This window comes from Natrix helvetica, assembly GCF_964273705.1.
Source record: "Natrix helvetica genome assembly, chromosome: 7".
NCBI classification, from domain to species: Eukaryota; Metazoa; Chordata; class Lepidosauria; order Squamata; family Natricidae; genus Natrix; species Natrix helvetica.
In genome coordinates, this window is record NC_138558.1 from 11054966 (window position 1) to 11079182 (window position 24217).

At 39.9% G+C, this 24217-nt stretch overlaps 2 protein-coding genes across 9 annotated transcripts in view; both read right to left on the reverse strand.

Moving 5' to 3' along the window:
* HNRNPD (heterogeneous nuclear ribonucleoprotein D) overlaps positions 1-10988 on the reverse strand; it is a 15120-nt gene extending 4132 nt beyond the window's left edge. For 3 of the 7 annotated variants that reach the window (XR_014175860.1, XM_081959071.1, XM_081959072.1), the window contains exons 1-6: positions 10535-10983; positions 5732-5900; positions 5299-5464; positions 3965-4092; positions 2876-2975; positions 1341-1487 (exon numbers count right to left, since the gene is read on the reverse strand). Coding sequence is in view for 6 of the 7 variants with exons in the window: in XM_081959071.1 (XP_081815197.1) it covers positions 1341-1487; positions 2876-2975; positions 3965-4092; positions 5299-5464; positions 5732-5900; positions 10535-10755 (931 nt within the window). In the remaining variant the exon portion in view is untranslated. Of the gene's footprint in view, positions 1-1340; positions 1488-2875; positions 2976-3964; positions 4097-5298; positions 5465-5731; positions 5901-10534 lie in introns of all 7 variants that reach the window. The other 4 variants (XM_081959070.1, XM_081959073.1, XM_081959069.1 and 1 more) reach the window with 4 other exon arrangements.
* A 2597-nt stretch (positions 10989-13585) lies between these two features.
* Positions 13586-22484, reverse strand: HNRNPDL (heterogeneous nuclear ribonucleoprotein D like). 2 transcript variants are annotated; one of them, XR_014175869.1, is made up of 9 exons: positions 22218-22484; positions 18043-18211; positions 17774-17935; positions 17123-17254; positions 16910-17024; positions 16183-16350; positions 15043-15135; positions 14550-14654; positions 13586-13855 (listed from the first exon to the last, which is right to left on the reverse strand). XR_014175869.1 is itself a non-coding variant. In XM_081959185.1 (8 exons), exons 1-7 carry the CDS (start codon positions 22349-22351, stop codon positions 15065-15067), a joined length of 951 nt encoding a protein of 316 aa, XP_081815311.1. In that variant the 5' UTR covers positions 22352-22483; the 3' UTR covers positions 13586-13855; positions 15043-15064. The 2 variants fall into 2 exon arrangements, 1 of the variants encoding a protein (XP_081815311.1); XM_081959185.1 differs by lacking the exon at positions 14550-14654 and having other exon boundaries at positions 22218-22483.
* Positions 22485-24217: the final 1733 nt, after the last annotated feature.

Sequence of the window (24217 nt, forward strand, 5' to 3'; positions counted from 1 at the left end):
AATAAGAGAGAAACTGCATAATATTCTGCATAGTTAATCCTCGACTTACCAGTTTGCTTAGTGAGTGTTCAAAATGACTACGGCACTGAAAGAAGTGACTTACGGCCATCCCCATGGTCAGGTGATAAAAATTCAGATGCTTGGCAGCTGACTCGTATTTATGACGGTTATAGTGTGCCCCAGGGTGACTTTCTAACAGGCAAAGCCAATGGGGAAGCCAGATTCAGTTGTATTACTAACTTAACAACTGCAGTGATTGCCTTGACAACTGTGGCAAGAAAGGGCCTAAAATGGGCAAAATTCACTTAAATGTCTCGCTTAGCCACAGAAATCTTGGGCTCAATTGTGGTTGTAAGTCAAGGGCTACATTTATATCAGGGGTGTCCAAACTTGGGAACTTTAAGACTTGTGGACTTCAACTCTCAGAATTCCCCAGCCAGCATGAATTCTGGGAGTTAAAGTCCACAAGTCTTAAAGTTCCCAAGTTTGGACACCCCTGATTTATATGAAATAGCTCCTTTCAGATGACCTACGTCCAGAATGAAAGGCGTGTAGGGGTGGGCTGCTGCAGGTTGGCATGGGTTCGGGTGATCCTCTAGCTAAGGATCTGCCCAGTTTGGCGAACCTGCAAATCCCACCCTTGTCAGGCCCCACCCCAACCCTCCCAAGAGTCTCCACACGGCCCACTTTGGATCCCAGGTAAGTGCAGGGCCCGGGCAGAGGCTCAGGTAGGACGAAAAACAGGCCTCCCAGAAGTTCCGGAAATCTGGAAACAGGCCCATTTCTGGCCTCCGGAGCCCAGGAGAGGCTGTTTTCGCCCTCCCAGAGGCGCGAGGAAAGCCTCCGGGTGCCCAGGAAGGGCGAAAACACCCCCACCCACCCGCTGTGGTACAGGCGGCCAACTAGGTCACACCCATCATGGCCATGCCCACCCAGCGACCAGGTGGAAAACCCGTTGCTAAAAATTTTGAAGCCCAGCCCTGAAGACATGTTTTCCAGGTAGGGAGGTTTTGGGGAGAGGAGGCCAAGACAGCAGTGATGGCAGCTTGAAATGGCTAAATAGAGGCACAAGAAGGAAGGCTCTGAGGAAATGGATGGTTAGGCAATGCACAAGGCATGTGAAGAAGCTGAGAGGTGAGAAGCACCAGGCTCATCCATATCAGCCAACGTGACCTTTCCAGGTTTTGTTTCATGCAAACTCCAGAATTATGTCTTCATTGTCCAGAACCATAGTTGACCTGGAATGCTTTGGTACAACTTTGTGAACTCGTAGTTTTAGGGTTGAAATAAAACTCTTTACCCAACAATGCATCAAGATAAATTTTTTGCCGAATACGTACTGCTATAATCTCCATATCCATAATAGTTATTGTAGCCGGTGTAGTCATAGCCTCCGTAGCCTCCATAACCTTGACTGTTGTATCCGTAATTGCCGTACCCCTGGTTCCAATAGTTATTGTATCCTGTGTTCCAGTTTTGACTGGAGCCTACAACAAAATTGCAGCAAGAGAATTAAAACAAACCTGAGGTTTTATCTGATATTGCATTCAAGCAAACTGGCCCTTCGAAACAGTACTTTGTTTCCAAAAACATCATACATATACATAATGTTATGTACAATATACATAAATTATGAATTTATATTCATAATTATGGACAATATACCATATTCTTGGAGTGTAAAACACACTTTTTCCCTCAAAAAGGAGGCTGAAATCTGGGTGCGTCTTATATACCGAATACAGCATTTTTGGCCTCCTGAACCACCACCACCCCTTCACCAAAATGGCCGTGCATAGCTTGTAGGAAGCTTTCAGAGAGCTCCTGGGGCCTGGGGGGGGATGAGCAAAAACCCCTCAGTTTTGCTCAATTTTGCCCTCCCCACCAGCCCCACTCTATAAATTTCCTAATGCCCCCCCTTTTTTGATGAAAAACAGGCCCGTTTTTTGCTCCTCCCGAACACTCTACAAGCCTCCTAAAGGCTATTCATGCCCTTCTTTTTTTAAAAAAAACAGGCCCTTTTTCACGAAAAACAGGCCGTTTTGGGGAGGTCTGCAGAGTGCAAAACCTTTTTAAAAAAAAATTGGCTCTTCAAAACCTTGGTGCATCTTATGCTCCGGTGCGTCTTATACTCCGAAAAATACAGTACATAAATTTGTATATTGCACAAATTTTATGCTAATGAATGATGATTAAGCCATTCACCCTGCAGCTCAGGTACTAAATAACATGGCAAAATATACCCAAAGTTTGCTGGCGAGTTGCCATCCAAGCAAAAATGTCAGGCACCTTTGTTGAAGCGAGCTGCCTCATGCTTTTTATATATTTTTTAGAAAAGGTATTAAAAAGAGAAAACGGAAACACCTCAGCAATACTTCCTCTTGCTACCTATTTTCCATTTTTTTATGGAGGGAGGGGATAGCAGGGCATAGATAAGCAGGCCAGAAATGGAGGGCTAACCAACTTTGAGTCCGACTCTTTCCTGTCTGGATTCAGGGGAGAAATTCAGGTGTAAGGAGAAATTATTGCTTGTGATGCTGGCTAAGGCATTTCTCATTGACCTAATTTTATGCAGTCTCTGTGTGTTTCATTTCAGGCAAGCCAACGAAGGTTTTTTTATGATGTTGCAGCAGCAGCAGTAACAGCAGCTGGATCACATTGTGCCACACGTGTGGATGGGTTACATAACTTTCCCAACTGCTCAAAATTATTCCCTCTAGCAGTTCCTTCTCAAATTTGAAAATAACGCCACACAAATTAATCTCTTCATCTAAACACAAAGCCAGTGGCTGAATTATTGACAAGAATCGTGAAACTCAAAAAACACTCAGATATGTGGAAAAGTCCAGCATTTTTTTTTAATGCAGAAACCTACCTCCACCACGGCCACGGGTTCTTCCAGAAAATCCGCCTCGAGTTCCCCACTGCTGTTGCTGCTGATATTGCTCTTTTGACATTGCTACTTTTATTTCGCACTGAAATATTTTAAAAAAAGAGACAACCGATTATTTAGATATTTTTGTGAAGTGTCAATTATCGACTCCATATTATCATCTTTAACTATGACGTTAATGCTTCTATATTCACTGGGGAAGGCAAAGCAATATATTCCTCATATGATTTGCGAGTGTAATTGTTTAAAAAATTTACTTCACAGAAAATGCAAATTTAATTTCTTTTAAAGGGTTAGCATCACATCACGTTCTCTCAAATACCTTGGTAAGAATTATGCATGTTTCAGCAGTACCTACTTAATGAGACAGGTTTAATATTTTTGTAACTGGCAAAACGTTATTAAATGTTTGCTTTTGAAATTAACTTAATTTCGCCAAGTAATATATGCTCCAAATACTGTTACTAGGGGAAAAATTGTAAAAGCAAGAAAACACCATTAGTAAAAAATTGATAACCCATTACCATACACTTCAGAAGAATCTTTTTGAAATTACTATCACCATTAATAAGCTACATCAAATCGAAAGCAATTAGAAAACAGTAAATCTTATTGAAACAAAAAAAAATAGACTACATAACACAAACACACATACTCTGTACACAGGGAGACATATACACAAAATAATGTAACCTATGGCGTAATGGAGGGGAAAAAAACATTGTAGCACATAGCACCCCTTATTAATTTTTCTCGTTCTGCAAAAACATGCAATCTCTTTCAAAACTACCAACTCATTGGTGTATAGATTGAATGAAGATCAAAGGACTGTGTGTGGTTAATCACAGATAATGATTCCAAGTAGTTGTTCACCAAACAGAGGATTTTTGAGAAGCATGCAAAAAATGCATCACACTTGTTACAAGTGTCGCTTCATCCAAGGAATCCACACCAGCCTCTCCATTTGTGTTCTCTCCTGTCTATACTGCAATCTTCAAAGCACTGACCTGAACAAAAACAGGATTCGCTTTCTAAAAAGAAGGCGTTTTGGAATCATAGCTTGAAACATACTTTACTAAGACCAACGTTATGATATTTTTTCTCCATGATTTTCTTCACTGGTTCTTCATCTTTGAAAGTAATGAAGCAAAATCCTCTGCGCTTATTGGTTTTGTTGTCCATAGGAAGTTCTATTGCTTCTACCTGATCAATATACCAAACAAGATTGATAAAAATCAGTTATTCTGTAGTCCGATTGTTATAAAGCTTAACAGTCATTTATTTATTAAGGTTAAGCAACCATTATACTAAATAATCTGAAGAAACTTCCTATTAGACCATTTACTGAGTTAGAATGTTTATACTGCTGATCATAAATGAACTTTTATTTATTTACGAGTATACATAAAATTGGTAATTACCAAAATCCATATAAAATCCAGTTCAACCTCTTTATAAATCATTACGTATATCTATACACTTACTAAGACAAGGTAGCTCTATATATTTATAATGATTTCACTTTTATAGAAAAGATGGCTAAAATTTGACTCACCTCTGCAAAACTAACTACTGGTACTTAGATTTAATTTGAAATGCTCTGTTCATATAATAGAATTTCTTCTACAATAAAATGAGTGCAACTCCCCCTCTCCATTTAAGTCAGTGCTAAAACATCTGTTGATTTTAGTGAAGTTGGTATTACCTCACAATTCCAAAAATGATCACCAATTCAATTACGACATTCTAATCAGTGACAGATCAATGCTTAAATTGGCTTCTGGGTGAAAAAAATAAGGCATCCCAAGAAGCACTTGCTTTGTTATAATTTAAGATTATAAACTCTATGCACTTGTGCCCTCTAATTGAAGACAAGATTAAAACTGGTATTTACATAAACAAGTGTGAATCAAACAAACTGGCCAAACTAACACCCAAAACAAATACAGGTAGTCCTTGACTTACAACAGTTCATTGAGTGACCGTTCAAAGTTACAATGGCACTGAAAAAAAGTGACTTATAACCATTTTTCACCCCTAGTGTCCACATGATTAAAATGCAGATGCTTGGCAACTGACACATATTTATGATGGTTGTAGTGTTCCAAGGACAGGTGAGATCCCCTTTTGCGACCTTCTGACAAGCACAGTCAATGGGTAAGCCAGATTCACGTAATAACCGGGGTTGCTAACTTGCAACTGCATCTATTCACTTAACAACTGTGGCAAGAAAGGTCGTAAAATGGGGCAAAATTCACTTAACTGTCCTGTTTAGCAACATAAATGTTGGGCTCAATTGTGGTCATAAGTCAAGGACTATTTGTACTACATTTTCTTCTTCAAAGACATTATACCATTATCTAAATAATTAAGAATTCTTTAACCAAGACATGAAAACAATTAACTCACCTCACCAAAACCTCCAAAATATTCCCGTATTTTCTCTTCTGGCGTATCTGGAGATAAGCCACCCACAAAAATCTTTTTCACTGGTTCTTTTGTTTTCATTGCTTTAGCTCTTTTAGGATCAATCACTTTGCCATTCAGTTTGTGCTCTTTCTGATCCATGACCTGAAAGGAATTTTTCTTTTTTAAAAAAAGGTTTCCAAAATAAAACATATTACGTTTTTTATTACTATAATGCAACAACCCTTATCTTATCATTTGTACAGCCTTCAAATTAACGGAACCTCAAGAACTGGCACAATATTTTCACTTTTTCATTTCTGATGTGTGCTTATCTGTTTATTTTGTTTATTAAATGTATACGCCACCCATCTCGCCTGGAGACGATTCTAGGCAGCTTGTCTAGATAGAAAGAAATAAAAACAAGCTTACCTTTTCCACACTCTCAGATTCTTTAAACAGCACAAAGCCAAAGCCTCTTGACCGCCCTGTAATTGGGTCTAACTTCAGAGTGCAATCTACAACTTCACCAAATTTTGTGAAGTAATCCTTAAGATCCTTCTTTGTAGTATCCCAGCTAAGGCCGCCGATGAACATTTTTCTGTAGACACAATTGAGTTTAAAGCTGTAAATTATCAACACTATATAGCAGCGTATGTCACAAGTATACCAATTTGTCCTTTAAGGTTCCAAGATTACAAAAATGTTTAAAAACAAATCATCCGCATTCACAATCACCTTCTGTGACCTAAATGCACTAGAAAAATGAAGTGGGTTTGAAATGTATTCTTTATGTTAATATTTAGGAGAAATAAGTGTACAGTACAGCTGCAGGGGCCGCACACACAAACCCCACTGATTCAATCAATGAATCTTGGGAGGAGAAGATTCACACCAAAGATCTTATTTTTCAAAAACTTTTCTAGCTAGAGGGTGATCTGCAAATGGAAACTGTTCCTTCAGCCTGGTATTACTGCATGAAGAGAAAATCAGCAAAAGAAAAGCCCCTTACATTTAGCTAAGCCTAATGGCTGCCAATGAGTCTGAAAGACTCTCTCAGAACAGGACACATAGGATTTTTCACTTAAATAGCAAAGTTAATCATAGTACTGTCCAAACAGCAAAGCCTCATTCCTTCCTCCATTCTGCTGACAGTTCAAGCTAACACCCACTCAGTAGCCTAAAATACTCCCCATAGCTATTCGCTTACCTACATAAGAGTTAAAGTAGGGCTGCCACCTTGGCATGGAAGTGACCACACAACTGGCTGGCTCTGCTTACATGTCATATCCAAGGCTGCTTTTACTCTATATTGCAACAAAACAAAGTGATGGGTGTCTTAGACCTTAGTGCAAGCACAAGTGTTTTTGTCTGAATGCATATCAATTTGCACCAAATTTAAAAATACTAATAGTGTCAGCTTCAGTCTCTCGATTTTGAAAGTAAATCTTTGTTACTGTGAGAACTGTGTATAAACTGCACATGACACACAACTTGCTAATCAAACACTATGGATTGCCAATTTTTCAGATCTCACTCATGCATTATCTTTATAGTTCCATATGCTACAGCAAGTAAGTTTTCATGTAATATTTTATCTATTTATATTTCCTGTTTCTAAACCGCCCAATCTCCGTCAGAGATTTTTACATTGATATTACTCCTATAAATCTTTGCCATATAAAGTTCTAACAGCAATTTCCAAAACGATAAGTAAGGACATGTTCAGCCGCTCCCTACATACCAATGCCAGACAGAGAAATTTATAATCAGGGAACTGAACGTACCACATATTCAAGTTTTCCAAACAGGCCAAAATGTGGGGAGGAAAGACTAAAATGTGAAGAAAAATACTGAAGAAAAAACCATAATTATCTCTTCTTCAGAACAGCACATTGAAGTCTCACTTCTCTTCCCAGCCAACGCCATGGAATTTTTTATCTTAAGTTTGCACCTTATACTTTAACACTTGTTTACTGCATGTGATGAAACGCAAATGTCGATAGAACATCTCATATTTGGGCTGAATAAAATTCTACATGGAAACATTAACTAATTCTCAGAAGTGGATCATGCAAAAAGAACCAGCTGGCACATATTTAGGTTAAAATAAATAAGCATATTTATTAGATAAATAAGATATTAAATAAATTATTAGATGAATATACAAAAGTTCAAAAATAGACCGGACCACCATTTGATTGGGACAAGATTCCTGCCTTGAGTAAGGGGTAAGACCAGAAGACCCTGAGGCCTATGATTCTATTATTCAAAGGCTGATAACCAGATGCATGTTGTAAGACAGGGACCTATGACTACACATGTGGCCATTGAAGCATCCCACAAAATTAAAATTTGGGATTTCTGATTAAGCATTGGGGATTTAAACAGAAACCAGACTCTATGGCTTTGCAGAGGCTTATGACAAGGGAAATCAGCTTAGAGAGAGGAGGAAACCAAGAGATAAAATTAGATAGAATTAGTATCTTAAGCCTCAGCAAGACTTAAGATCTCATAACTGTTAAAAACCATTCCCCAAAGTTTTTTTTTAAAATTATCCTAACCTATTCTAATAATGTAACATTTCCAGCCATATCCTTGTGGCTCTAAAGGCCAAACAATGTTGTCATCTCTCCCAAACCTTCACCACCTATATGTTTGTTAAAGACTTTGGGGGAGGGGATGAATTTCCAAGTGACAAATGTCCTAAGCAAGCTATTGGTCTGCTTTATGTTGTTAACAGTTCCACATTGAATGGAAGATTCTTCCTCTTTAAGTTCATAAATGTGTTTGTTACTTAACTGTTAAAAAAAAAATCAAACACCTCAAAAAACCTGTGTATTTACAAGACAGATGCACCATGATTGACTTGACTATTTCAATTAAAACATGCAAACCATATGTAATACTAGAACTGCTTTTTAAAATAATGTACTAGTTTTGGTTGCATTAAAAAGGGTTTTCTGCAACAACTTTAGAGTTGTGACAGATTAAAGTGGAAAAAAATCACTCAAACTCAGCCAATTTTTATCACTAGAGATTTGCCTCTCTATTAGGGTTCTGCTAAGTTTTTAAAACTGAAAAAGTTTGAAATCCTCTGCTTTAGAAAATCAAATCTATATACCACACTGTATACAACACAAAGCTTTCTTCTCACAAATATCTGGGTACCCTCCAACTATTTAATAGCCAATCATGTCAACCGCAAAATCAAAATCTACATTAGGATCTATGAGGTTCCATATGTCAATGCCTTTCATGTGTTCATTAATCTACATTTCACTTTAAAAACACATTCACTGCCCAAACCTAAAGCAAACTTTTGAGATTATTATCCCAAAACAAAGAAAAAAAACTATACACTTTCTCTGGTGCTACCCTATTTCCCACAATACATTTTTGTAGCTGCATACATGGCCCTTTACCAACAAAAAGAGAATTGTTGTTTTCATCCCACAGGTCATTTTATGTTCTTTCCAACTATGTCGGTCTAAAATACATGTTTCTCCAAAATAGATTTTGCTTCTGGCTGGGGGAGAAGGCATATGAAATAATACAGGTAGGCCTCGACTTACAACCACAATTGACCCCAATATTTCTGTTGCTAAGTGAGACATTTGTTACATGAGTTTTGACCGATTTTACAACCTTTCTTGCCACAGTTGTTAATTGAATCATTGCAGTTGTTAAGTGAAACTGGTTTCCCCATACGCTCTGCTTGTCAGACGGCTGCAAAAGGTGATCAGATGACTCAGGGACACTGCAACTGTCACAAATATGAGTCAGTTGTCAATTGTCTGAATTTCAATCACATGGGGATGCTGCAACAGTCGTTAAGTATCTGAAAAATGATCACAGATCAGTTCTTCCACCATGTCATAACTTTGAACAGTCACTAAATGAACTGTTAAGTCGAAGATGACCGTAAACCACGTGCCATTGAGTTAATTTCGAACGACAGGCAGTCCTCAGTTTACAACCACAATTGAGCCCCAAAAGTTATGTCCCTAGGGGACAGACATTTGTGAAGTGAGATTTGCTTCATTTTATGACTTTCCCTTGCCGCGTCTGTTAAGTTAATCCCCTCACTTGTTAAAATTATTCGCACATTCGGTTAAGTGAATCTGGCTCCCCCACCACCCCTGACTTTGCTCATCAGGTCGTAAAATGGCACACCTGGTCATAAATGTGAATCCTCTGTCAAGCGTCTGGATGTAAATCACGTGATGTGGGGGGGAGGGGAACACTGCAATGGTCATTAAGTGTAAAAAACAGCTGTAAGTCCCTTTTTTCCCAAAGTTTCCAACTTCGGTCACCAAGCAAGCTGTTGTAAGTCGAAGACTGCCTGTAATTTCTGCCACTTCCATCCTTCCTTAGGATGGCCGTTTAAATCTAAAACACCGACCCCAAAGTGACCCCTTCTGGAGTTTTCCACGCACTTTCCTCCTCCTCCTCCCCCACCAGCGATGCCCGACTGTCGGGCATACTTCAGTGCACTGAAGGAGTGGGGGGGGAACCAATTCTCAAATACAGCTCGTCTGCCTGGATCCACTCTTTTTATCCGACATTAATACAATTGAGAGAGTCCAGAGGTATTTCACGAGAAGAGTCCTCCACTCCTCTGCCCGCAATAGAATCCCTTATGCCACCAGGCTCGAAATTTTGGGCAACTTAGAACTACGCAGCCTTCGGTCTGACCTAAGCGTAGTAGACAAAATTATCTCCTACGACGTCCTATGTGTCAACAACTACTTCAGCTTCAACCTCAATAATACCCGAGTGCACAATAGATACAAACTTATGGTAAACCGCTCCAAATTCGATTGCTGAAAATGCGACTTCAGCAACAGAGTGGTCAACGCCTGGAATGCTCTTACCTGGCTCCGTTGTTACAGCCTCAAACCCTCAAACAGCTTCAATCTCAAACTGTCCACCGTGGACCTCACCCCATTCCTAAAGAGGTCCGTAAAAGAGGTTTGCATAAGCGCACCAACTTGCCTAGCGTCGCTGTCCTAATATTCCCTTGTATTCGTATTCATTTCATGTATTCGTAATGATGTTTAGACTTATATCTGTTATCTAATTCATGCTTGACGAAATAAATAAATAAAGAAGCGGCCGCCAGAGTTTCTCCTGCAAGAGGCGATCCCCTCAGGACGCCCGTCGCCTCCTGCAGACCGTAAGCGATGGTTGGGGGCGGGGGGGAGAGAAGAGGAAAGGAGGCCTCCGGCTTACCCTTCATCCTCCTCGTTCTTGCTGGCGTCGATTTTGGCTCCCTCCGATTCGCCTGAGCCGCCGCCGCCGCCTCCCCCTCCGCCTTCTCCTTCTCCTTCACCTCCTCCTCCCTCGGACTCTTCCATGCCCTCGCCGCCGGGAGCCAGGATCCCTTCGAGCTGCTCGCTCTCTTCCGAAGTCTCCGCCAGCGCTTCGTCTCCGGCGAACTGGTCGTCCGACATGAGGGGGGGGTGCTTCCCCGGCTGGGTTAAAATAAGAGTGGCCCGGTTCCGAACCGGGGAAAGAGAAATAAATATGCCGCTGAAGGGGGGGGAAATAAAAAAAAAGAAGCGTTGTTCTCCACAGGGGAAGGAAACGGGAGGTCTCCGGTTTTATTTCCTTCCTTTCTCGCACTTTTAATGGCGCCGCCTGGCTGATTCCGATCTAAAATGGCTGACGGGAAGAATGCGGCGGCGCGGGTCACGTGAGCCGCCGTTTCCTCCCGCGCATTTCCTCTCGCGCGCGCACCACCGAGGCGGAGGGCTAGAGCGGCGGCGCTTTCGCGCCAACACTCGAAACAATGCTGCCTTGGGCTTTTTCCTCTCGTGTTGGCGCTTCCGACTCTCTGGTTTCCCTTAACCCCTTATGTTTTCCCCTCCTCTACCTCAGCGTTCCTCACCCGACATTGAAAATTTGTAGTTAAAATAAGGTGTGGGGAATTGCAACCCGCTCGATCTTATTTAGTTTGCCACGGCCGAAAAACACGAAGGTTTTATGGGCTGCCACTATCTGCATGCACATTTGAGTCACTTATGGCTTCTGTAGAAAAGGCGCCAGAAAAATTACACCTGCGCTGCAAAACAATCTTTCCAACGGATTCTTAAGCAGCCACGTGACATTTTATAATAAATACATATTTTATTTAAATAATACATATTCAATATTTTTTTTAAAATTTTGTCATGTTTTATCCACTCCCCTAGAAAATCGATAAACTGAGGCTTGGACTTTATTAGCAAACATTTGCTAATAAGGGCAAACTCTCGGAATATCAATTTTCTAAAGGATCGGATAAAACAATGACTCAAAAGCAATTAAAAACTTTTTTTTTTAAATTTCCAATTTAAAAAAATAAAAGCAGATAAAATTCCCCCACTGAGCAGGTAATTGAAGACTAAAATCCTGCAACTGTTTGGGTGTTTTAAAGCACTGCTACAGTCCCTCACCAGGAAGTGTTAAGGCAGAAATAAATTGGTCCAAACTTTTGGGGAGAGCTTTAAATGCCCCCCCCCTCAATGTCAACCAGTCTCAAAGACATAATTATTTTAAATAAGGAGGGGGAGGAATACAGGGAGCATTCAGAAAAATAAAAGTATTTGGAGGGGTCATCTTCGGCTCTCAACAAATCTTTAAAAAAAACCCTTCATTATCTGTGATATTCAATACAGCACTTAAAACCACTGGAATCAGTTCTGAGTTGTCAGTGGCTCTAATTTAACCTTTCATTCCAAACAGGATTAATTTTGAATCTTCTCATATTTTGGATGTTTTTATTCATACTTAAAATACTGTATTTAAAAAAAAATAGCTTTGCTTTCTTAAAATACAAGCAACACGTTTAGCCTTTCCCGTTTTGTTCTGTGAATATCTTTATTTGCAATTAATCAGCCATGTATGGAAGTGAAAACTTATCAGCAAGAGTAAATACCAAGTTCATAACTCTTTTTTAAAAAGCCATTTGTTTCGAATTTTTCAATTAACTCTAAAACAAAACTCAACTGGGCAAAAATGAACTCAATAAAGCTGGTAATACACATTTTGTGATTTTGCTTTTTTTATGGATCACAGCTCATGAAAATGAAGTCCCTTTATGTCAAGCTCAAATCCTCTCTCTCTTGAATGCATCTATGGAACTTTCTTGAAACATGAAAATATAACTTTATTAACTTTTTCTTTACTTTCCAGTAAAGCCTTTTTAAACTCGTGAGGTTTTTCAAAGTGTTGATCAGGTTCAACCAGAATTAACTTTCTGGGATTAGACAACATCAGCCAGTTGTTGCCATCTTCTGGGCAAAATAGTGTAACATTTTTTAAAAAGTATAAAAATAAATCTTAAGTTTACAGACAAAATTAGCCTGAATGAGGTAGTTAAGTTTTGAAGCTGTTTATATTGATTCCTAATGCTGGGTTGACATGCAAACTTTCCCAAGTATGCTACATTTTTGTATCTTTAGAACAGACTTAAATGTTAACATTTTATCAAGATTGAAAAAATCATATTAAATTTTCTATTCAGGAAACTTCAAATTAATCTGATAAAGGGTTTTTTGTATGTAAAATCCTTTTGTTACTTATGCTTTAAGTAACATAATTTCTGCATAATTCAGGCTCCATTTTTTTACTTCGCTGAAATATTTGCCCAGCCAAATTATTTTCAGATAATCTTTTTAAAAAACATTTTAACCAACAAAATTATAGTAAAAAACAATCCTAATTGTGCTGCTTCCATAGTGATGAAGTATCATTTATCCAGAAACACCCACTATCCTGCTTCCATAAATTGGTTTTGCAGTCATATTTTATCAGCATTATCTTGGAAGAGGATTAGAAATAACAAAGGTTTCAAGTGGCAGTACATTCAGAATATATTCTCAAAAGTACAAGTTATTTAAAAAAAGCTCAATTATTTAGCAGTCAGCATCTTACCCAAAGTTGATGGCTACATAAATAAGGTTTGTGTTCGCCTCTATTTTCATGTGATCAGAAAGTGGTCATTTCAATGCATGAAAATTTATTTATTAACATTTCTATACTGAAGATTCCCAGCAGTTAACAAAATTATAACAAATCATAAGGCATTACAACACAGGACACTACTGTTGAAATATCGTTCTATTTTTGCAGCCTCCTCACTGCAATTTTCAAAATCCAGGTACATATCACGGCACACTCCAGTGCTGCTGAACCTGCAAGTCCCAGCATCTGTTGGAAGCATGGCGACGGGAGTCTCAAAAACTGTCCACCTCTGCTACTATACAGCAGTGCCAAGAGCACAACCTCAAAATGCAACAGTCACAGAAGGTAAGTTTTTTTATTTGAGTCATTCAACAGGAAATACAAATAAAATTGTATAAACACAAGAACCACATTGGCATCGTAACACAGATGACAAAAGGACAAAAAAGTAAAAACCATAAAGAAAACTAGCCGGTCACTATGTACAGTTAGACACTGCTGTGTCATACACTAAAAGTCTTTTACAAAACAATTTCATGTCATGAAGACTACCCTCCAGTCAAGTCCTTTTAAACTTCTGCAAGATGGCTTTGCTGTAGTCTCTACCTATAAAACCAAGACAAAATCATTATGAGACCTGTGCAACGTTTAGAAGAATTTTTAAAAGGTCCATTTTCATGAACTGCTTTAAGTCCTCTATTTATTCCTTGCTTCACCGTTAAAGATCATATGCATCTGTCAACATGAAATACTTTTTGATAACCCAATTATATTTTACATCCCGGTTGACCAGTTCAGCTCAAATGATAGAGCTATGTCAAAGAACTGTAGCAGCTCAGCCAAGTAGCTCTTGTTTTACTAGAAACCAAAAGCTGTAGTAGAAATCTTTCATAGCTTCAACTGCTAATGAAAATAGAAAAATGGCAATACAACAAGGAAAATTATTGTTAGCCAGGTGGTTAAAATAGAAGCTGTTATTTGCACATGATCTTTAATGTTCCCAGATTTAAAAGTTCGTTTTGGTTTGTAGATTTCACTAATAGCTATAAAAGAAAAAAAGCAAGCATTAAATCTTAAAGAACGAACACTTAAAATGAGGTCCACAATTGATATACAACACTAAACAGAAGGCCAAAAATGATTAAGCTGTAAAGGCATTTATGCACTTTAACTCCTGTAAAAAACCATTTTAAGTTAAGTTAAGACACTTATATCTTCAAAGATTTTTAAAAAGAAGCCAAAGTCTGAAGTTTTCCACTTTAATCTTTACGCTGGTACATGAAGTTGGAAGAGACCATACCACAGGACAGCGTTTTCTGGTGTATGCCTTGCGCTCTGCCTGCAACGTGCGACCCCCAGAGATAGACGTGGTCAGGGTGACACACGGCCTGCAAGGAAGTTCCCGCTGGCGGGTACAAACAAGGTATAATGTCAGAGTTAGAAGACAACAATCTTGTTTTGCTTAAGTTGTACCCATTTCAGTACTTTACCTGTTGGTTAACACTTCTATTAAGTTTAATTATTCGTCTACACCACCTGGCACACAAAAAATGTAAACAGAAAAACTCTTATGTTTCTCTGACATACTTAAGGACGACGAATCACCTTTTACAGAATTAAAGATCTATAGACACTTAAAACAGAAAGTTTAACAGACATTCACACGTTTTAATTTTTCTTTTTTTAAAAAAAACAAGCTATCCAAGAGAAGTGATTTTAAAAAAAATTATTTGTCTATTGATCTTTAAATTAGATTAGACATAGGAGAGGTGACGCATTCACCCAATACACACCTGTTTCTTCCCAAGTATTTCTTTAATATGGCTGGTAGTTGTTTTGGTGATTACCGCCACCTCGGGATGCCTTTCCATATGTGCTTTGCTGTCCTATTCCAAGAGAGAATATTGGAGTTTTGGGAACTGTAAGAAACTGCAGGTTGGTTTGACAAAAAGGCACTCTTGTCAAGCTAGACCTTACTATTTAAACACACACACAAAAATCTGTAATACTCCTACACTGACATCAACAATGTTAACAAATATTCTACCTTAACTACTATTATAAAAAGCATTTCAGAATATTGACTTAAGATAGTTTTTTTAATGATTTGGTCCCCGTGATTTACAATAAACTCAAGATCAAGACATTAGACAGTCCAAATAACATAGTTAAAAGTTAAAGAAGGTAAAGGTTTCCCTGTCCAGTTATGTCCAACTCTAAAGCATAGTCCTCATCCCCAACTCTTGGCCAAGGGAACCACAGCATTGTCCGAAGACAATTTCCATGGTCAACTGGCCAGCATGGCTCTACGCCACAGGAGCCCAGAACGCTGTTACCATCCCATCAAAGTGATACCTATTTATCTACTCGCATTTGCATGCTTTCAAACTGCGAGACAGACAGGAGCTGGAGCAAGTAACAGAATCTCACCCCCTTGCATGGAGCTCCGGTCTCAAACCCAGGCTGTCAGCTCTCCAGCTGACAAGCTCAGCGTCTTCAACCATTCAGCTATCGGGGCTCCAAGTTCAAAGGGTTTTCAAAAAACTGAACTTCTCAATGCTTCTTTGAATAACTAATACAACTGTTAATATTTCCCCAACCACTCTACAGGGAATGTTTTCAAAAAGCATGCACCTACACTTCTGAACATGTGCAACAGTACCAGGTCTTCCCGGAAAGAGTTGTCCCAAAGGTTGGATGAGAAAACGTTTCGCTTCTCATCCAAGAAGCTTCTTCAGCTTCTTGCTGACGAGAAGGGAAACGCCTTCAAAGAAAAAACAAGGAAGTCCAGTTGCCTCTTGAGAAAAAAAAGCACCTTTGGGACAACCATGACCTGGATGACTGAGAATCTCCAGACTGGAAAGAGAGACTGACTAGAAAAGGTAATATAACTAAAATGGATAATTAAATGGAAAGTCAAATGAAACTCTTACCACTGTAGTCAGCATATCCCTGGCCATAGCCGTAACTTGGGTAATTGTACCCAGAATAATCATATCCCCCATAGCTGCTGTAGCTTTGATCACTGTAAGGACTGTTGTAACTTCCGTATCCTTGATCATAGTAATTGTTATACCCTTGATTCCAATTTTGGCCTTGACCTAAAAATGAAGTGATTGCAGCGTTAAAAGCCCACCATGTGTTTAAATTAATAAACAAGAAGTTGCTATAATGACAAAAATTTGCAAAGTACCGTATTTTTTGGACTATAAGATGCTCCGGACTATAAGACACAATTAGATTTAGAGAACAAGGGGGGGGGGGGGAAATCTGCCTCTGCCTCCACCGCCCGTTTGCCACACCTATTTGCCGCCGCAGCCCATTCCCCACAAACTTTCAGCAGCGGCAACAATAGGCAGTGGTGAGCCCTGCTGCCTAGAATTAATTGGCACCGCACCAACCCCCCTCCTCCTGCCGCAATATTCGCTCTATAAGACGCAGACATTTCCACCCACTTTATGTGTGGGTGGGACGGTATTTGCTTTGTTCCTTTCTAACGTAGTTTCCGGTCTGATATCCCAAAGCTTATTTAATACTAGCCCTATCCTTTTACGAGAAAAGCTAGGATGTACTTTTCCTTCACGCTAAAACTGAGGGATTTTTTCATAAATTATTTTATTTCATGAGTTATATACACCAGTTACAATTTACCACACTTACCCCTGCCACGTCCTCTGGATCCCCCACGCCCACCAGATGAAGCACCTCTGCCTCCCTTTTGTTGCTGCTGCTGCTGCCTATATACATCTTTGGGCTGTGCTACTTTGATCTCACACTAGGACAAAAAAAAGAGTGTGTAATTTCAATACAAAATATATGAAGAATATATGAAGTTAATTATTGCAGCTTCCGCAAGTAACAAATTGCAAATACCTTGCCAGAACCAATCTGATGGTATCTGCTTTCCAGCAATTTCTTTACTGGTTCTTCATCCGAGTATGTGATGAAGCAGAAACCTCTCCTTTCATTTGTTTTTGTGTCCATGGGAAGCTCTATATTCTCAATCTGCAAAGCCACATTAACAACAATCAAAGGGTATTCACACCTGACCCAAGCTCCTTATATAGGAGCTCCAATTTTTAAAACAAACTCTTTTTCTTAGCACTTCTCTTCCTTTTTTTTTTTTACTGCCTGGGAGGTATCGTAAACTTTATGGAGTTGCATTCACACCTTTTAAATTAACTCCATAAAGTTTAGCCTCTTCACTTTTGCCATACAACAAAACATTTTAGAAAATAATCACTAACACTTTGCCATGTTTGTGTCATCTCTACCCTGACAATACAATCACTTTTTGCTACAAATACTAATGTATCAAAAAAAAAAAACCCAAAGCAAATTCCCTCCCATTCATTCCCAATATTTGCAGGCTATTTGGGCTGCTCTTTCTTGATTTAGAAGTTACCCAGGTCAAGTTAGTCAAAAGCTACTCAAGCTTATTGCAATAAGCTATGTTTTTAACTAGACATTATGCTGGATAACATACATACACCCCATTTAAATAAAGGTTTAAATTGATTATACCTCTCCAAAACCACCAAAATACTCCTTGATTTGTTCTTCAGATGTATCCGGACTCAGTCCACCAACAAACACTTTTTTTGGTGGCTCTTTCCCTTTCAGAGCTTTTGCCCTTTTGGGATCTATTAACTTGCCATCCAATTTGTGTTCTTTCAGTTCCAAGACCTAAAAATAGAGAGTTATTGATAATTTAGTTCCAGGAGGAAAAATCGATCCAGGTGTTTGGAACTGTTTAGAGAACATTCCATGGTCCCACAGAGATGACTACCTACCTTCTCCACACTGGCAGCATCTTTGAAAAGCACAAACCCAAACCCTCTTGACCTCCCTGTGACAGGATCTGTTTTTATTGTGCAATCCACCACTTCGCCAAAGCGAGATAAATACTCCGTCAAGTCTTTTTTGCTCGTATCCCAGCTCAGACCACCAATGAACATTTTACTGGAATGGGGAAAAAAAGTTTCAAAAAATGACATTCATACGAACAGTTATACATTCATCTAAAAAAAATGTATTAGCTAATTTGCCCCAATTCAGGTTTATGGTTCAGATGCAAATTGTACTTGGGGGAAAAAAATATAAAGAAACACATTTTTTTAATTGAAACAGGAGGGGGAAGAAAAGAAAATCCTCCAGAATGTCCTCCTTCATCTACTTTCCATCTCTAAGACATGTCATTGTTATACACAAATTATTAATCTTCTCCAACATTTATAAAACATGTAAATGAACCAGAATATCACCTAGAATCAGGTGAAGGGAAGAGTCAACTGTCCAACAATCCAAAATAGTTTTTTTTTACATATGCTAGGTATGCAATACATTTTGAATATATAAACAACCTATCTTAAGCAAAAAAGCAAAACAAAACAGAAAGTGACTTCAGCCATTCTGGAAACATTCCAAATTCAAAACAGTCCCACAATTCAACCATGAAACACCATTTTCAAAATAGGGTGGTAAAACTTATGATGCAATAGAATAGTACAGGCATACTTATGATACATGTCAAAATATTACTTTTTGAACTCTAAAAACCTTATTTGAATAAAGTACTGAGATTGGGTGTTTGAAATTTCTGCATGTCTCTACTAAATATGACTGTAAGGAACATAAACAATCTCAAAAATTATCCCCTTCTGATAATTAACATTTGAAAGTCTTTAAAAAGCAGGGTTTTTTATTTTAAAAAATTAAGAGCTTGTCTATACAGATTCTGAAATTATGGCCAGCTATCTCAGCTCCATTGTCTGAAACGGTATAGGGTTTCGTGCCTAGGCAGGGGGTTGGACTAGAAGACCTCCAAGGTCCCTTCCAACTCTACTATTGTATTGTATAGACAAAATTTGGAGTATGTTTATTGAAAAGGTTAATGGATTATAGTGGGATTTTTTCCCTAAATAATTTTTCCCTGAATCAAAACAGTGTGATAAAATAACAAAACTACAGTATTTAGTCTAAAGTTAGATGTAATTAGAGATCAAGGAAAGTAATTGGATTACTTCAATATTGTTGAAAAAAAAGTAAAAAATAACAACAGATTCCAAGGAAATAACTTCTAAAAACAGCAAAAATTTGCATTTTATTCCAAGTTAGGTGGGCAATCACACCTTCCTATAAAATCAGAATATAGCATTGTACCTATGAACTTGTTACAAAGGTATTTTGCAAATTATCACAGCAATTCTGTGAGAACTGGATAAGCAAATCCAGATCTTCCTGATGCCAGTTCAATTTCTTAATCATTGCATTGCAACTGTGTAAATTCTCCTTAACCATAAAGGCATGTAAGAGGTTTATGCATTTGAAGTGAAGGTCCAATTACTGCAGCTCTCTACAAAAGTGACATTTCTTCATGAAGCAATCTTCTTTTAAATGTAAAAACAAATAACTGCAACAGGAAAACCGAAATCATGTGTCTGCCAAAAGCTAAAGGAACCACAAATTTTGCAGTGGGAGATAAATGGTAAGGCATAACTAATATGTTGATTTTGCTAATAGGCCACAATAGGGGCCTCAGGTTTGCCATAGAAAAATGGAACAGTAGATTCAGAGTTCGCCATCTTCAAACTTTCCTATATAGAATTTCAGTGTACACTACCTTGATTGTATTTTGCTTCATTATCTTCTGTGTCAAAATAGCGCACACACACACACACACACACAATTGCCTCATTTTATCTTCACAACAATCAACCATGAATTGGCTAAGGGGGCACATAACAAACACAAAATCAGTTAAGACTTATCTTATTCTCAAGCATCAGAATCACACTAAAGCTAAGGTGGGCTTCCTGAAAACCAACAATCCTCAAATATAAACATATCTTCTATAAACCTATATGAAAGATGGAAAGATATCTCCTTTGTAGTTGTGAAGAATGCCATTTTTGTGACATTTGAAACTTGAAGCACTCAAAATTTGTACTATATTGTCCAAAGAATTAAGGATCCTTCATCTGCACCCAAAGTAACAATCCAAGCAACTTGTTGCATAGGTTTAATCATACAAGTCCTTTGCATCTTTTCTGGATCCATTTTGGCTTCCAAGTGCTACCTGTAGCTCTCTCCCTAGGCCAGGGTTCTCCAACCTTGGTAACTTTTGAGCCTTGTGGACTTCAACTCCCTGAGTTCCACAGCCAGCAAAGCCACATGTCTTAAAAGTTGCCAGGGTTGGAGACCTTTGCCCTGCACATGGCTCACTTCCTGCTATTTGCAGTTCTCAACTTCTAACGATTCATTTAGTGATCATTCAAACTTGCAACAGCACTGAACAAGTGACTGCAAGACTGTTTCCCCAAGGTCAAATGTTGGACAGTTGGCAACTGGTGTGTATTTATGATGGTTTCAGTGCCCCAGAGATACGTGATCAACTTTTGTGACTTTTTGACAAGCAAAGTCAATAGAGAATCCAGATTCACTTAACTGCAGTTATTAACTTAACTGCCTTGATTTACCTAACTGTGGCAGGAAAGTTTGTAAAATGGGGCAAGTCCCATATAAAACTTGCTTAGCCACAGATGTTTTGGGTTCAATTGTGGTCGTAAGTCTTGTAACCCCAAGGCGTTCTCTGGCCTCCTATCATCTTTTAGACCAATCTCAAACTTGGCAACTTTAAAGACATGCAGCCTTCCAATTCCCTCAATTCCTTAGCCAACAATGCTGAGTTGAAATAAAGAGATTTAAAAAAGTGTTGGCCATGCTTTAGACCAAATATTAAAAGGGCAGAATATTTCCCCTAAAAGGGAGGCAGAAACTCACCCCCTACCTTTGTCAATGGGCCATTAAGGCCTGGGCCAGTCTATTCTACATCAGGGGTCTCCAACCTTGGCAACTTTAAGGACTTTAACTTAGTGACTTCAACTCCCAGCATTCCTCAGCCAGCAGAGCCTCCCCCACCTTTGTCAATGGGCTATTAAGGCCTGGACCAGTCTATTCTACATTAGGGGTCTCCAACCGTGGGAACTTTAAGACTTGTGGACTTCAATTCCCAGCCCACTATCGTCCTATAGGCTGCCGGTTGCATCTCGAGGCAACGATCAAGCTGGCTGAGGAATGCTGGGAGTTGAAGTCCACAAGCTTTAAAGCTGCCAAAGTTGGAGACCCCTGCCTTAAGACAATCCTTCAGCTCCCGATGTGCGTTGGACTGAATCTCAGCCGAGAATAAAATCCATAATTTAATATATCTAAGAGAACACACAGCTCCCCCACATCAAGGAGAGTGGCAAATAAAATGAATCTTGATCTGAAAGGTTGGAACCCTGGAAAAAGATCGCCCTGGGGAGAATCAGACGCAAGATCCCTCTTAAAAATAAAACGTATTTAAATATAAATATATAAATCGGGGGCTTTTCGGCCAGCCACGCTTGCAAGGCGCAGAAGGGAAGGCACCAAGCGAAGCCCGGCAAGGATCTTGCGGCGGCGGCGGCCTCGCCCCGCCCACAAGGCACCTTCTTGGCCAACTCCGCCCCCCCTTCCAACGTTCCCAAGGTTTGAGTTCGCCCCGCCCACCCGATGGGGCCAGCAACGCGCATTCGCGGCCGCTTAGGACCCGTTTTCAACATCCAGGCCCGCCCACTCTCTTCCTATAGGCTGCCGATTGCATCACGAGGTAACGATCAACCTCCTCCCGCCGCTCCACCTATTCGGACGTGGAGACCCGCCCTCCCTCTCGCGAGAAGCAACGTGTGTGGAGGGGGGGTGAAAAGACACAAAGGGAATTGCAGAGGCGGGAGGTGCGACGCTCAGCAGGGAAGAGCGCGATCACGTGGCAGCTGCCGAGCGAAAGGCCTTGCTGAGGGCTTCCCCCCCATTCCTTTTTTTTTTAAACAGGCCAAAATGGCGCCCGACTCATCGAATCGGTCTCCTCCCCTTCTGCTCTCCCTCCCTCGTTCGGCCAAGCTTCCCCTTTCCCCCTGCTTGTGGGGGGATCGATTCCCCTTCGTACCCGTCATCCTGCTGGTTCTTGCTGGCGTTGATCTTCGAGCCTTCGGCGAACTCTTCCTGGCCGCCGCCACCACCGCCGGAGCTTGTATTGTTGTTGTTGTTGCTGCTACTGCCGTAGTCGGTGTTCTCCTCCATAGCGGGAACGGGCCGAAAAGGGGGGAGCGGGAAAAAAAAAGCGCGCGCACACCGACGCAAAGGAAAGAGATTGACTGAGTACGCGGTCCGACCCGAGTATTAAAATGGCGGCCGTAACAAGAGATCCGGGCAGAGCCTGCGCTGCGTTTATATAGGGACCCCCTTGGCCAATCAGGGCGCTCCGGCAGCGCAGGCGCAATGCGGCTACTGAAGGAGCGGCGGCGGGTGGCGGGGTTGCCCGTGACGGAAGGGCAGCTGCGGAAGGCGGGGAAGTGCTTTTATGTCTCGGGGAGCCCAACACGCCTCTTCACAGGCTTCCCTTTGCAATGGCAACTTTGTGGATCCCGGTCCCTTTTCCGGCATAGTTTCCTAAATTTGGGCCGGTCTCCGTTGCAACAAAGCTAACCCACCGAATGTGACAAAGCATGGCTTTCATCAGGAACTCCCCCTCAAAACACGTGCGCGCATATATGTGCAGACCCGGGAGCCGGTCAGCGACCGCCCTCACGTGCGCAGGTCGTAACGTGTGAACACAATGTGGGTACATATGTTGTGCACTGACAAATAAAGTATTATATTATATACTTTATCCATTAAACATGAAACTCAGCCAACTGAACATTCAAAAATGCCTTACAAATACCAGTGAGTGGTGCTAATGGTTGATACGGTTTGCTGCCAGCGTCCTAGGTGTCAACAAAGAACCTTCTTAAAATATAAGATATTCGAATTAGCACAGTTTTTTTTGCAGTTCCACTGTTGTTATTGCAGGAAGCTGCAATTTGTGGATGGGTCTTGTAAAATTCTTGGACGTGGTGCCAAGTGCCCCGATGACAATGGGTATCACTGTTACATGCTTCATCCATAGCCGTGTAGTTTCGATGGCCAGGTCGCGATCTTTCATGATTTATTCTAGTTCTTTTTCTTTGACTTTGGCATCTCCAGGAACAGCAATGTCAATAAATTGTACATTTCGACCCTCTATAACCATATCTGGCGTGTTGTGCTCCAAATGACGATCCGTTTATATTTGAAAGTCCCACAAGATCTTCACCTTCTCATTTTCGATAACTTTTTCCATTATTATTATTATTATTATTATTATTATTATTATTATTATTATTATTATTATTATACGATTGTATCACAGCGGCCAGTTATTTCGCCGGATTTGGCATCGATTACTAGTTGGGCCCCACCCAGGGGCCTAGGACATCGTAACGTATTTTCGTAATATACGTGCAGATCCAAGCAGTGCAGCTTTTTGCATTTGACTGATGGTGATTTTGTCAAGTTTTAACTGTTTTAAATGTAATTCCAGTGCTTTTGGAATAGCACCCAGTGTGCCGATTACCACTGGAATTACCACTCCTGGTTTGTGCCATAATTGTTGAATTTCAATTTTTAGGTCCTGGTATTTCGTGATTTTTTCATGTTCCTTCTTGTTGACCCTGCTATCATCTGGAATTGCGATGTCTATGATTGTAACCTTCTTTTTCTCAACCAGTGTGATGTCTGGTGTGTTATGCGCCACTATTTTGTCCATTTGTATACGAAAATCCCATAGGATCTTGACCATCTGATTTTCGGTGACTTTTTCAGGCTTATGTTCCCACCAGTTTGTTGTTGTTTTAATATTATAATTTTGGCAACAAATTCCAGTGGATCATTTGTGTTACTGAATTGTGCCTCAATTTATAATCAGTCTGCGCGATTTTTTTACAGCAGCTGAGTATGTGGTCAACAGTTTCATCAACTTCTTTGCAGAGTCTGCATTTGGCATCATCAGAGGATTTTTCGATTTTGGCCTTAATGGCATTTGTTCGGATAGCTTGTTCTTGCGCAGCCAGGATTAGTGACTCTGTT